This window comes from Stylophora pistillata, chromosome 2 (genome assembly GCF_964205215.1).
Source record: "Stylophora pistillata chromosome 2, jaStyPist1.2, whole genome shotgun sequence".
In the NCBI taxonomy this organism is placed as follows: domain Eukaryota; kingdom Metazoa; phylum Cnidaria; class Anthozoa; order Scleractinia; family Pocilloporidae; genus Stylophora; species Stylophora pistillata.
In genome coordinates, this window is record NC_142520.1 from 37,692,793 (window position 1) to 37,707,377 (window position 14,585).

The following is a 14,585-nucleotide window of genomic DNA, read 5'->3' on the forward strand; positions in this document are numbered from 1 at the left end:
GAATAGTTTAATGTAGCGTTTTTAATAAAACAATTATTCCACTCGTGTTTGTTGGATATGAGATGATTATGGCCAACTTGGCACTATGCGCCTCGTTGGCAATCTATCATCTCATATCCAGCGCACGCTCGTAGAATAATTGTTAAAAATATAAATATATAAAATATATATATATATATATATATATATATATATATATATATATATAAGATATATATGAGCACTCTGGCATGGCTTAGACGATACCACAAAGGTTGGATCGTTTGGGGTGACCATATTGGTTCTCCTCCATCCTAGCATTAGCACTGCACTGATGAGGCCCAGAAGGCCGAAACAGTTTTAAGCTTCTCGGCCTTTTAGCCTATGAAAATCAGGATTCTCTTTGTTCTTTCAGTTTTGATAATGGATAGCCAGGAGAGCCAATTTAATGAGCAGTTCACCAGTACCACCGACGGAACCTGGGCAACAGCGTCCGAGCTTGATGTCCCGGAGGCCTTAAAACTCCTTGAAAACAGTGGTGTGCGTTTTAGAGGCGTACCATTTATGGGCTCAGGGCAAACCAAGATCATCAAAGACCGGTCAGTGTATTTTTCCGTGGATACCTTGGTTACCTCCCAGACTATTTTGGAGAGCTTTGATGCCGCTGGCATTGACATTGATTCAATCGCCACAATCCAGAAGAAAAGTTCGAACAAGTCCTGGGTAGTCTCTTTTGTATCGCGAGCGGCGAAGGAGGCTGCTCTTGAAACCCCATACGTTGAGATCGAGGGGCTGAAAACCTTTCTTGGCGACTGCGAGAACCGTCTTGCAATTGTGAAAATATATGAGGCGCCAGCGGAGCTGCCGGATACGGCCTTAATTGGCCGCCTTAGCCACTATGGCCGTGTCCTCAGCTTCCGCCGTGATCTAATCGCGCAACATATCGAAAACGGAGTGCGAACGGCCAGAATGAATATCGCCCACAAGATCCCAAATACTATCCGCGTGGCCGGTGAGACGATACGTATCTGGTACCCGAACCAGCCTAAATCGTGTAGAAACTGCGGTGATGAGAGCCATTTGGCCAGGGAATGCTCAACAGTTCGTTGCTTTAACTGTGAGCGCCCTGGCCACCGTTCCGAAGATTGCGAGGAAGGGGCTAAATGTTCAGTTTGTTTGTCAGACGAACATCTCATTGACAGCTGCCCTTTCGTTCTCTTCAGCGCAAATATTGATGCCGGTGCGAAGGTAGAGAAAACGGAGGAACAGAAGAAAATGGAGCGGGATGAACGACTGAAACGCATGAAGGAAAAACGCGAAAAGGAAGACAAACGTAAACAGGACGAAGAGCGAAAGAAGCAAACGAAGGAAGAAAGGAAACAGCCCCCTGAGGGACGCGACGAGCGACAAAAGGACTCAGAAAGAAAAGACGAGCGAAGGGATGAACGGCGGGATGAGCGAAGAGATGAACGGCGAGACGAGCGAGGGGATGAACGGCGAGATGAGCGAGGGAACGAACGGCGAGGTGACCGAAAGAATGATCGAAGAGATGAGCGGGAAGAGAGAAGAGGCGACCGTGACCGCTATCGCAAGCGCGATGACCGAGACAGATCTTCTCGCCGCGATTATTCAGATACTGATAGCGACGACGGGTGGGAAAGAGTCAGGAGAAGGCGGTACAGACATTAATTTACCTATTAATTTGCTTATCTATTTATTAACCAAACTCGATGAGTAAGCTTAAAATAATTTCTCTAAATGTGCGAGGACTCGGGTCTTCTAGAAAAAGTAGGAAAATTATTCAAGAATTAAATTATTCAAAGTGTGACATATTCTTTTTACAAGAGACACATGTCTCATGTAAAAAACAAGCGGAGGAATTCGAAACACTCTGGCGCGGCAAATGTCTGTGGTCCTTCGGGACTGGCAGGTCTGCCGGTGTTGCCATCCTCTTTTCTCTAAACTTCCAAGGCAGAATTATCCGTTTTTTGACCGATTCCGAAGGAAGAATATTGAGCTTACTCATTGACTACTATAATTCTAAACTAAATTTAGTAAACATTTACTCTCCCAATACTATTTCGGATCGTAAAAGTTTTTTCTCTTGTCTGCACAATTACTTTCTCCCCCAAGGGGATCTAGTGATCGGGGGAGACTTTAATTGTGTAGACAATGTCCTAGATAAATTAAATTGTTCCGCCATCCTATTGTCTGATCAAAAACTTCTCCGATCCCTTTGTGCTGACTTCTCACTTACAGACATTTGGCGCAAAAACAACCCGCGCAAAGTAACTTTCACCTGGTCTAACAAAGACCATACCCAGGCATCTAGAATTGACCGCTTTCTCGTCGCTAAAGGCTTAACCCTAGTAACGAAATGTAATATTCTTCCATGCGTATACGACCTATCCGATCATGACTTTGTAAAAATTGAACTAACGACTAACCCTTCTAATCATGGTCCTGGAATTTGGAAGTTCAACAGCTCTTTACTCTCAGATGTAGAATTTAAAAACATTATGTCAAAATCGATTAACAACTTTAAGCTTAAAATCCCCGAATTCGCCTCCCTTCGCGAGTGGTGGGATGCTCTAAAAATTGAAATCCGCAAAACAAGTATTTCATACTGTATCCGTAAACAGAGAACAGCAAATGCCAAAAGAATCCTAATTACTAAGCAATTAACCCATGCTAAAAACGCTTTACATTCTAATCGCTTAAATAACCCAGGTGTAATTAGCGATTTGGAAAGCCAATTGTCCTCTCTAATCTCGAAAGAAGCCGAAGGAGCTAAAGTCCGCTCCCGAGCACAATGGTTCGAAGAAGGCGAGAAACCAACACGCTATTTCTTCCGTCTGGAGAAAAAACGAGCTGACATGAATAGTTTTGAATCTTTTTTTGACGAGAACGGTGTTCTCAGGAATTCTCAAAATGATCTTGAAAGAATTTTAACCAATTTCTACAAGAATTTATTCACCAAAGATCCTCTTGATATGCGAATTCAAACTGAAATAATTGACGACCTCGAATTTTCACTGACTGATTATGAGCGCAATCTATGTGAAGGCCCTTTTTCTAATAAAGAATTACTTACTGCATTGGAAGGCCTTCAGACCGGCAAGTCACCCGGTTCTGATGGTCTCCCAACAGAATTTTACTCGTGTTTTTGGAACGATTTGAGCGAATCTCTCCTTTCTGTTTTGAACGAGGCCTTTCTTGCTGGCTCCCTCGCGGATAGCCAGTACGAGGGCCTCCTACGACTCATCCACAAAAAAGATGATCGACGCCTCGCAAAAAATTGGCGCCCAATTTCCTTGTTAAACACTGACTACAAGTTAGCATCTAAAATCATCACTGAACGATTGAAAAAAGTCATGAACTCCATCGTGCATTCAGACCAAACGTGCGGCGTGGTCGGCCGCACTATCTTCTCAAATTTGGCCTTACTTCGTGATGCCCTTGACATGATTGACAAAACTAATGAACCAGGTATTCTCATTTCCTTAGATCAAGAAAAAGCTTTTGACCGAGTTGACCACGAGTTCATGATGAGAGTATTGCGTAAATTTGGTTTCGGCCCCTCCTTTTGTGGGTGGGTCGAACTATTTTATTCTAAAGCCTTCTCTAGAATCATTGTTAATGGCTCCCTGTCCCCCCCTGTCCACTTAAGAAGAGGGGTGAGACAGGGATGCCCATTATCTCCTCTCCTTTATGTGCTAGTTTCAGAAGTATTATCAACGCAAATCCGTAATTGTAAAGATATTGAAGGTTTCCTGCTCCCCGGAGCAGGGGGCCTTCAATATAAAATATCCCAGTACGCTGACGATGCTACTTGCATCTTAAAATCTGAAAGGTCTCTTTCTTCACTTCTCCGAGTCGTATCAAAATTTGAACAAGGATCTGGCGCTAAACTGAACACGTCCAAATCTGAAGCAATGTGGTTAGGAAAATGGCGAACTAGAATTGAATCTCCCTATGGCCTCAAATGGGTCACTAAAATGAGAGTGCTTGGTGTTTACTTCTCAAACGGCCTCGTCAATGTCGACGACGACAATTGGCGGGCCAAATTAGACAAACTAAGTTCGGTTCTAAATCTTTGGAAACAAAGAGACCTGTCTTTTATCGGTAGAACCTTAATTGTAAACACTTTAGGCGCAAGCCGTTTATGGCACGTTGCTAAAGTCATCCCCCCACCCCGTTGGGTGCACGATAGCTTTAAGTCGATCATTTGGCCTTTTATCTGGAAAGGGAAAATGGAAAATGTAAGTCGCGATCGCTGTTGTGCGCCCCCATCCTCTGGGGGCCTCAACGTCGTTAATTTTAAAGCTAAGTGCGCTAGCCTGCGCCTTTCTGTTTTTTCCAGTTTAAGAGATGACTTTGGCACATCCAAATGGCATTACCTAGCTCGATATTTTTTAGGACATAAGCTAACTATTCTAGATCCCCGTTTTTCTTTTCCCACAAATTCTGGCCCCTCTTCCTTCCTTCCTTCCAATTACTACCGGCTTTGTTTAGATAATTTCCGTACCTTGCATCAGAAAACTGGTGCCTTACCTGATTTACTCACCAGTAAGAATTTATATCTTTTGTTGCTTGACCCCGTCTGCGTTGCACCCCGGTGCTCCGGTTTTTGGGCGTCTGCTATGGACCGCCCCATCAATCGTTGGGCCTGGGTGTGGCGCAAGTCTCGCCTAAAGCTAATTGAGAACAAGAAGAACGATCTAATTTGGCTATTGATCCATAGAGTGATCCGCGTAAGATATCTCCTAAAGTCTTGGGGATACATCAATAATGACAAATGCGCGATCTGCGGTAAAACAGAAACTATTGAACACTGTTTCTTGGGATGTCCCAGAGTTGTGAAAGTCTGGGACTATTTCTCTCCCCTTTTTCGTGTTCTACTCGACTCCCCCTTCTCTATCTCCCCTACCTCTATCTATTACCCCTTTTCCCTAGACCAATCTACCACCAGTATATCCTTATCTAACTTTCTCAAGGCAACCATCATATATTGGTGTTGGCTTGCCAGAAATAAAGCTACCTTCGAAGGTTCTCTTTTGAGCTCCAACGCGATTATCGACTTAATTAAAAAAGATGTCCAACTCAGAATTCTTAGCAGCGACACTGATACCTTAAGGAATTTTTGGTCTTTTAAAAACGCATTTTGTTCGGCCGATGCTGGTAAACCTGTCTTCTTTCCCTCTCTTGCTCCCCCCTGAACCTTTGTATATAATAAAACTTGTTAAACCTCGCCCATGAGGGGTGCTTACTCCGGGCTACAGGCCCGCGCGCTGTTTGCGCCCCACATGGTCTGAAATATCTCTTTGTAAATAGTAAATAGAAAACTTTTAAATAGAACTTTGTTACCTCTTACAGGTGGGCGCTTACTCCGGGCTGTTATAGCCCGTGCGCTGTTCGTGCCGCCTGTAAGAGAAAATATCATTAGTTAATTGAGACCTGTAATTACCTAAGTAACTCATAATTTAATTCGAATACTTTAATCAATTAGAATTGTAAATAGATATCATTGACGAAATAAAACTGCCTGGTCTCCAGGCTTTTATATTTTTAAAAAAAAAAAAAGTACTGTCTGCAGTTAGATATAGCTCTTTGGCATACAAAGCTTTGCTTTCATGTCCAAATTGAGCACTCTATCTAGGATGAGTCATTGCCGTTGCAATTGCGCATGCTCGCTGGTTTACTCTAGTTTGAGCACTCTGGCATGGCTTAGACGATACCACAAAGGTTGGGTCGTTTGGGGTGACCGTCTCGGTTCTCCCCCATCCTAGCATGAGCACTGCATCCTTGCACACCCCGACTGTTCAGGTGCCCCGTTAGGCGGGGAGCGCTTCCGGGGGGCCAGGTTCGATTCCTGGGCGATTTTGGCGTACTGGTGTACCCTCCTTCAGGCGTTACTCGGCGGAACCATTGCACTCCGGTTCCGTTAAGTATATATGTCGTCCGGCCGTTGCAGCACTGACCATTGCACTAAAGGGTCCGTGGCCGGGGGCGCCTGAAAAACAAAAAAAAAAAAAAAACTGCACTGATGAGGCCCAGAAGGCCGAAACAGTAAAAGCTTCTCGGCCTCTTGGGTAAAGTTAAAAGGCTTATGAAAAGTTTATTTTTCTTGCTTTTGCAGCAATTGGTCAACATGGACAGCCAGGAAAGTGAAAGTATCAGCCAATTTACTACAGATAACTCGACAGCGAATCCAGGAGACGTCGTAGACGCAAGCGTGGTAGAAGGTTCACAGTCCTGGGACGCCGACGTGGAAATCGAAATCCCTGAGGTACTGAAAAATCTGGAAAATAAGGGTGTGAAATTTAAGGCCGTGCCTTTTTTGAATGCTCCTAGTCAAAGTAAAATCACGAAGGATCGCTCTATTTATTTTAGCGTTGATACAATCGTCACATCGCAAATAATTCTCGAAGCTTTTGACGCGGCAGAAATCGATATTGACGCTATCACCGGAATCCAGAGAAAGGCGTCCAATAGATCTTGGATCGTGACTTTTAAGAGCCGTGCAGCTAAAGAAGCCGCTCTTGAAACACCTTTTGTCGTGATTGCCGGTCTCAAAGTGTTCTTGGGCGACTGCGAAAATCATTTGGTCCTCGTCAAGATCCATGAAGCCCCCGCTGAACTACCCGACACTGCCGTGATTGGCCGACTCAGCCACTACGGTCGTGTCCTTTCATTTCGGCGCGACAAAATTGCACAACATATCGAGAATGGAGTAAGAACGGCTCGAATGGCGCTACATCGAACTATCCCTGCCAACATCAACATAGCTGGTGAACCTATTAAAATATGGTACCCAAATCAGCCAAAAGCTTGCCGGAATTGTGGAGCTACTGACCACATGGCCAAAGACTGCTCTGCAGTCCGTTGTTTTAATTGTGAATGCCCTGGGCATCGAGCTCAAGAATGTAAAGACTCGCCAAGATGTTCCGTTTGTTTAGCGGACAACCATTCCATGCCTCAATGCCCCTTCCTGCTCTTCAGCGCGAACGTCGATAGTGAGCCAACGCCACCTAAAACTGAAGAGGAAAAGAAACAAGAGCGAGCCCAGCGCGCCAAGGAAAGAGAAGAAAGGCAGGAAAAACTACAACAACAGAGAGAACAACAGCGACAACAAGAAGAACAACAGAAATTACTAGAAAAGCAGAAACAGCAAGAACAACAGAAACAACAAGATCAAGAGAAACAACGAGAACAACAACGCGACGAAGGTAGAAGAGAACGACCAAGAGAACGAAGAGACGAGCGAGGGAGGGACGATCGAGAAGAGCGAAGAGATGACCGGAGAGACGACAGAAGAGAGAGAGATAGAAACGATCGAGATTATTATCGCGGCCGCGATGACCGCGATAGATCTTCCCGCCGTGACTACTCTGGCTCCGAAACTGATGATGATGGATGGGAGAAAGCTAAACCTAGGAGAAGGCGGTACAGATATTAATTTTTTATTTATATTCAATGAGTAAGCTTAAAATAATTTCTCTAAATGTGCGAGGACTCGGGTCCTCCAGTAAAAGTCGAAAAGTTATTCAAGAATTAAATTATTCAAACTGTGACATAATCCTTTTACAAGAAACACATGTCTCATGCAAAAAACAAGCGGAGGAATTCGAAATACTCTGGCGCGGCAAATGTCTGTGGTCCTTCGGGACTGGCAGGTCTGCCGGTGTTGCCATCCTCTTTTCTCTAAACTTCCCAGGCAAAATTATCCGTTTTTTGACCGATTCCGAAGGAAGAATATTGAGCTTACTCATTGACTACTATAATTCTAAACTAAATTTAGTAAACATTTACTCTCCCAATACTATTTCGGATCGTAAAAGTTTTTTCTCTTGTCTGCACAATTACTTTCTCCCCCAAGGGGATCTAGTGATCGGGGGAGACTTTAATTGTGTAGACAATGTCCTAGATAAATTAAATTGTTCCGCCATCCTATTGTCTGATCAAAAACTTCTCCGATCCCTTTGTGCTGACTTCTCACTTACAGACATTTGGCGCAAAAACAACCCGCGCAAAGTAACTTTCACCTGGTCTAACAAAGACCATACCCAGGCATCTAGAATTGACCGCTTTCTCGTCGCTAAAGGCTTAACCCTAGTAACGAAATGTAATATTCTTCCATGCGTATACGACCTATCCGATCATGACTTTGTAAAAATTGAACTAACGACTAACCCTTCTAATCACGGTCCTGGAATTTGGAAGTTCAACAGCTCTTTACTCTCAGATGTAGAATTTAAAAACATTATGTCAAAATCGATTAACAACTTTAAGCTTAAAATCCCCGAATTCGCCTCCCTTCGCGAATGGTGGGATGCTCTAAAAATTGAAATCCGCAAAACAAGTATTTCATACTGTATCCGTAAACAGAGAACAGCAAATGCCAAAAGAATCCTAATTACTAAGCAATTAACCCATGCTAAAAACGCTTTACATTCTAATCGCTTAAATAACCCAGGTGTAATTAGCGATTTGGAAAGCCAATTGTCCTCTCTGATCTCGAAAGAGGCCGAAGGAGCTAAAGTCCGCTCCCGAGCACAATGGTTCGAAGAAGGTGAGAAACCAACACGCTATTTCTTCCGTCTGGAGAAAAAACGAGCTGACATGAATAGTTTTGAATCTTTTTTTGACGAGAACGGTGTTCTCAGAAATTCTCAAAATGATCTTGAAAGAATTTTAACCAATTTCTACAAGAATTTATTCACCCAAGATCCTCTTGATATGCGAATTCAAACTAAAATAATTGACGACCTCGAATTTTCACTGACTGATTATGAGCGCAATCTATGTGAAGGCCCTTTTTCTAATAAAGAATTACTTACTGCATTGGAAGGCCTTCAGACCGGCAAGTCACCCGGTTCTGATGGTCTCCCAACAGAATTTTACTCGTGTTTTTGGAACGATTTGAGCGAATCTCTCCTTTCTGTTTTGAACGAGGCCTTTCTTGCTGGCTCCCTCGCGGATAGCCAGTACGAGGGCCTCCTACGACTCATCCACAAAAAAGATGATCGACGCCTCGCAAAAAATTGGCGCCCAATTTCCTTGTTAAACACTGACTACAAGTTAGCATCTAAAATCATCACTGAACGATTGAAAAAAGTCATGAACTCCATCGTGCATTCAGACCAAACGTGCGGCGTGGTCGGCCGCACTATCTTCTCAAATTTGGCCTTACTTCGTGATGCCCTTGACATGATTGACAAAACTAATGAACCAGGTATTCTCATTTCCTTAGATCAAGAAAAAGCTTTTGACCGAGTTGACCACGAATTCATGATGAGAGTATTGCGTAAATTTGGTTTCGGCCCCTCCTTTTGTGGGTGGGTCGAACTATTTTATTCTAAAGCCTTCTCTAGAATCATTGTTAATGGCTCCCTGCCCCCCCTGTCCACTTAAGAAGAGGGGTGAGACAAGGATGCCCATTATCTCCTCTCCTTTATGTGCTAGTTTCAGAAGTATTATCAACGCAAATCCGTAATTGTAAAGATATTGAAGGTTTCCTGCTCCCCGGAGCAGGGGGCCTTCAATATAAAATATCCCAGTACGCTGACGATGCTACTTGCATCTTAAAATCCGAAAGATCTCTTTCTTCACTTCTCCGAGTCGTATCAAAATTTGAACAAGGATCTGGCGCTAAACTGAACACGTCCAAATCTGAAGCAATGTGGTTAGGAAAATGGCGAACTAGAATTGAATCTCCCTATGGCCTCAAATGGGTCACTAAAATGAGAGTGCTTGGTGTTTACTTCTCAAACGGCCTCGTCAATGTCGACGACGACAATTGGCGGGCCAAATTAGACAAACTAAGTTCGGTTCTAAATCTTTGGAAACAAAGAGACCTGTCTTTTATCGGTAGAACCTTAATTGTAAACACTTTAGGCGCAAGCCGTTTATGGCACGTTGCTAAAGTCATCCCCCCACCCCGTTGGGTGCACGATAGCTTTAAGTCGATCATTTGGCCTTTTATCTGGAAAGGAAAAATGGAAAATGTAAGTCGCGATCGCTGTTGTGCGCCCCCATCCTCTGGGGGCCTCAACGTCGTTAATTTTAAAGCTAAGTGCGCTAGCCTGCGCCTTTCTGTTTTTTCCAGTTTAAGAGATGACTTTGGCACATCCAAATGGCATTACCTAGCTCGATATTTTTTAGGACATAAGCTAACTATTCTAGATCCCCGTTTTTCTTTTCCCACAAATTCTGGCCCCTCTTCCTTCCTTCCTTCCAATTACTACCGGCTTTGTTTAGATAATTTCCGTACCTTGCATCAGAAAACTGGTGCCTTACCTGATTTACTCACCAGTAAGAATTTATATCTTTTGTTGCTTGACCCCGTCTGCGTTGCACCCCGGTGCTCCGGTTTTTGGGCGTCTGCTATGGACCGCCCCATCAATCGTTGGGCCTGGGTGTGGCGCAAGTCTCGCCTAAAGCTAATTGAGAACAAGAAGAACGATCTAATTTGGCTATTGATCCATAGAATGATCCGCGTAAGATATCTCCTAAAGTCTTGGGGATACATCAATAATGAAAAATGCGCGATCTGCGGTAAAACAGAAACTATTGAACACTGTTTCTTGGGATGTCCCAGAGTTGTGAAAGTCTGGGACTATTTCTCTCCCCTTTTTCGTGTTCTACTCGACTCCCCCTTCTCTATCTCCCCTACCTCTATCTATTACCCCTTTTCCCTAGACCAATCTACCACCAGTATATCCTTATCTAACTTTCTCAAGGCAACCATCATATATTGGTGTTGGCTTGCCAGAAATAAAGCTACCTTCGAAGGTTCTCTTTTGAGCTCCAACGCGATTATCGACTTAATTAAAAAAGATGTCCAACTCAGAATTCTTAGCAGCGACACTGATACCTTAAGGAATTTTTGGTCTTTTAAAAACGCATTTTGTTCGGCCGATGCTGGTAAACCTGTCTTCTTTCCCTCTCTTGCTCCCCCCTGAACCTTTGTATATAATAAAACTTGTTAAACCTCGCCCATGAGGGGTGCTTACTCCGGGCTACAGGCCCGCGCGCTGTTTGCGCCCCACATGGTCTGAAATATCTCTTTGTAAATAGTAAATAGAAAACTTTTAAATAGAACTTTGTTACCTCTTACAGGTGGGCGCTTACTCCGGGCTGTTATAGCCCGTGCGCTGTTCGTGCCGCCTGTAAGAGAAAATATCATTAGTTAATTGAGACCTGTAATTACCTAAGTAACTCATAATTTAATTCGAATACTTTAATCAATTAGAATTGTAAATAGATATCATTGACGAAATAAAACTGCCTGGTCTCCAGGCTTTTATATTTAAAAAAAAAAAAAAAAAAAAGTACTGTCTGCAGTTAGCTATATATATATATATATATATATATATATATATATATTTATATCTAATATATATGAACGAATAAACAAGAAATAAAGTTGTTTCACTTATCCTTGAAGTGCTCGATGCAGAAATGTGCAGAGCAAAATACAAATGTGAAAGAAGGAAATTATTACTAGTTACTCGAGTTTCACGCTCTGTCTAATGATCGCCTAGAGCGTGAAACTCGAGTAACTAGTAATAATTTCCTTACGTATGATGCACGATCCTCGCAGTAGAGAGCGCTATTTATGCAGTAGCGAAAATCAGACCTGAGAAAATCAGGCCTGTACGGGATTCGAACCACTGACCTCTGCGATACTAGTGCAGCGCTCTACCATTGAGCTAACAAGCCAACTGGGAGCAGGCCGTTAAGTTGATTCGTAATAAACCCGTGATGCATAAATAGCGCTCTTTACTGCGAGGATCGTGCATCATACGTATCTATAACCGCAGTTCAAAATATATGGAACTTCATATATTCATCGTAACCAAATAATCTCCTTGTTAACCATTAGCCAATTAGGACAGTGCGCAGTGGACAGAATAAAAGAGAAGAGCATTTTTATACCTTAAACTTTCTTCTATAAACCATTGTATACTCTGAGTCAACACAAAGTACTTGGGTTGATTTAAAAACATGGCTTTTACACCATAGAGGACCTGCTTGTGGCTTTAAGGTTACCGTGCACCTTCAGGGGTGTCTCGCATGCAAGTGATGTAGCGCATCCGGTTTAAACTGTAGATATCTAAACCCCATATCAAATTAAAGCTTATAGGACTGGCTATAAGACTATACCAAAAAATTTGAAAAAAGTTAAATTGTCGAATTTTTCACGACTTTTGAATGCGAGCGCCCGAATCACCTTTTGAACGTCACATGTTAAAGCGAATTTTTTTTTTTTCGCTTATTGAATGTGTTCCTCCATTTCTGGGGCCAAAGCGCTAAAAAACGTGTCTGCGATTTGCCATATTTAATTTCAGTGAAAATTTACAGAACATTTTTGAAATAGGATTAAAAAAATGTGGAGTGATCGTACAAAAATCGCTCTTGAAAAAAAAGTATTTAGAAATAAAAAACTCGGAGACACGCTTTTGTTGTTTATAGGTAAAACTAGCTACTGTCAAGATTTGAGAGCAATCGAACAAATTCCCTTTGACTTGTAGCTCTTAAAAGGTGATCTGGGCGCTCGCCGTTTAGGAGTCGTGAAAAATTCGACAATTAATTTTTTTCAAAATTTTTGGTATAGTCCGATAGCCAGTTCTATAAGCTTTAATTTGATATAGTGGTTTAGATATCTACAGTTGAAAGCGCACGCGCTACGTACATCGCTTGCACGCGAGAGACCCATTAAGGTGCACAATAACCTTAAGTATAATAAACCTTTCAACAAATACGTCAATGCAACACGCGAAATGCTGTAAAAAAACATGGAGATGTTGTGTAACCAACTTTCTCCTATGGAATTCATTGGCTGAGGTTAATTATCTCTTACTCTGATCGCCTTGTTTAAGGAGAAATTTCTAATTTAACATGATTAGTTAACTTGGTTAACTTCCTTAATACTTTAGTAATACGATTTATTATATAGTTTGCAGCGCCCACGGGCATGATGGAGCAAATCCTGTATTCTGATTGCCTACCCCAGCGGTCAAGATGGCCCGTCTTGACCACTCGGGATTCCTGCTTTGATCTTGCGCAATCTTGGATCTTAAACTCGTTCTTTCTTCTGCGTTTTTATGGACTTCGACCATAACAACTAAATTACTATTATTACACAATTACACTCCGTAGAGCGCAAATAACACCTAAGACGAGAGCAAATATCACGCGGTATTTGTATTCCATAGAACCGGTTAGACAGGTTTTCCCGCGCAAGCGACGAATTGGATTGAAGTTCCAAAAAAATTGGCGTACAATTTAAATCATTTTCCTGAAGACGAAGAGTTGGAATGGCTAGCAAATATTGATCCAAGTTTATCAGATAAATCGAACGAAGAACGCAGTTAGACGACACTGAAATTTCATTATTTACTGAAGAAAATAGAAATAGCAACACGACAACGCGTCAATTCCGTTCCGTTTCGCATAGTTCTGTCACGCACTCCTCTTAAATAAACATCCGTGAAATTGGCCCTTACTCAATTAACAATTTGTCGTGTTGAATAATAAATAACTTACTAAACGTTTTGGTGTGTCGTATCTCGGATTATTTTTAATCATCGTTGTTTGTATATTATTCATATTATTTTCGTCAAAATACGGCACAAATCGAAAAAATACTCAGCTATGCTACACAATAAAACGTCTAATAAGATGTACTCTTACTATTTCTGTTCTGTCTCCATTCACCCAGGCGGTGTGCGCACTCCGATTGCATTACATTGTGGTAGCGTTATTTTCAATATGGCGGTAAAAGCGGTAGAAATGGGTAGAGTTTGACTGAATATTCCGTAAAAGTAAGGCCATTTCTTTATCCTTTCACTATAGGTAAACATAGTTTGATATCGTCCGAGCGTGTAGAAGTATTTTTCGTGCGTATTTGTCACGTATTATATCGTTCTCAAGAACAAACACAAGCACTGTGTTTTAGCATGTAATATTAGACCGGTTTTCGAGCAGATCAAATTCGTTGTACGTCGTAGTTTAAAACCTTTCAAAGATTTATATGGCCACTTTGATCCTTGTTCAACAGCTCTGACCAAACGCGCTCAAACGCACTCCAATGGTACAAATGTTTTAGGCATTTTAAGTGATAGTGTTTGAGACTCTTTTGTGGAGCGAAAAGGCCCATTGTTGCGTTTAGTGTGTTGCGTTACATAGCGTTACTACTGCAAGGGCATTTATCAATCGTGTTGTAAATCCACTTTCCTAAGTGAAGGAAAATTAAATAATAGCGAGTGTTGTGGGGTAAATCTTCTATCTTGATCACTGAATGAAGGACAGTTTAATTAGAGCGATGAAAAGAGTCTCTTGATCCATGAAAACCTCTACCTTGCGTGAGGCGACACGGCGGAAAGCAGGAAAGCAAAACGCAGTCGACTGTTGAAAGGTGTTGATAGGCCAGTGCGTCTCCTACCATTCGCTAGCGCTTTTAAACCTTCTACTCTCAACGTTTAGCTGTTATTAGGATATCTTTTGATGACTTTCCTGTGCGATGTGATAATATGGGTCAGTTTTGAGGTGTCATACTTCTCTTTGGCGAAGCCGGATGAGATTGTGTTACAAAAGGCAAT

At 42.2% G+C, this 14,585-nt stretch overlaps 2 protein-coding genes across 2 annotated transcripts in view; both read left to right on the plus strand.

Annotated features, from left to right (window-relative positions):
* Window positions 1-14,585, plus strand: part of LOC148739348 (uncharacterized) — a 158,837-nt gene that overhangs the window by 43,727 nt on the left and 100,525 nt on the right. The gene's annotated exons all lie outside the window — the stretch shown is intronic.
* Window positions 6,074-7,444, plus strand: LOC148739353 (uncharacterized). Its single transcript, XM_088751191.1, has one exon. It carries the CDS (start codon window positions 6,089-6,091, stop codon window positions 7,436-7,438), a length of 1,350 nt encoding a protein of 449 aa, XP_088607317.1. The 5' UTR covers window positions 6,074-6,088; the 3' UTR covers window positions 7,439-7,444.

Bases quoted from the DNA above. Each gene is read 5' to 3' on its own strand.
- LOC148739353 (XM_088751191.1), top strand. From the start codon at position 6,089: ATGAAAAGTTTATTTTTCTTGCTTTTGCAGCAATTGGTCAACATGGAC.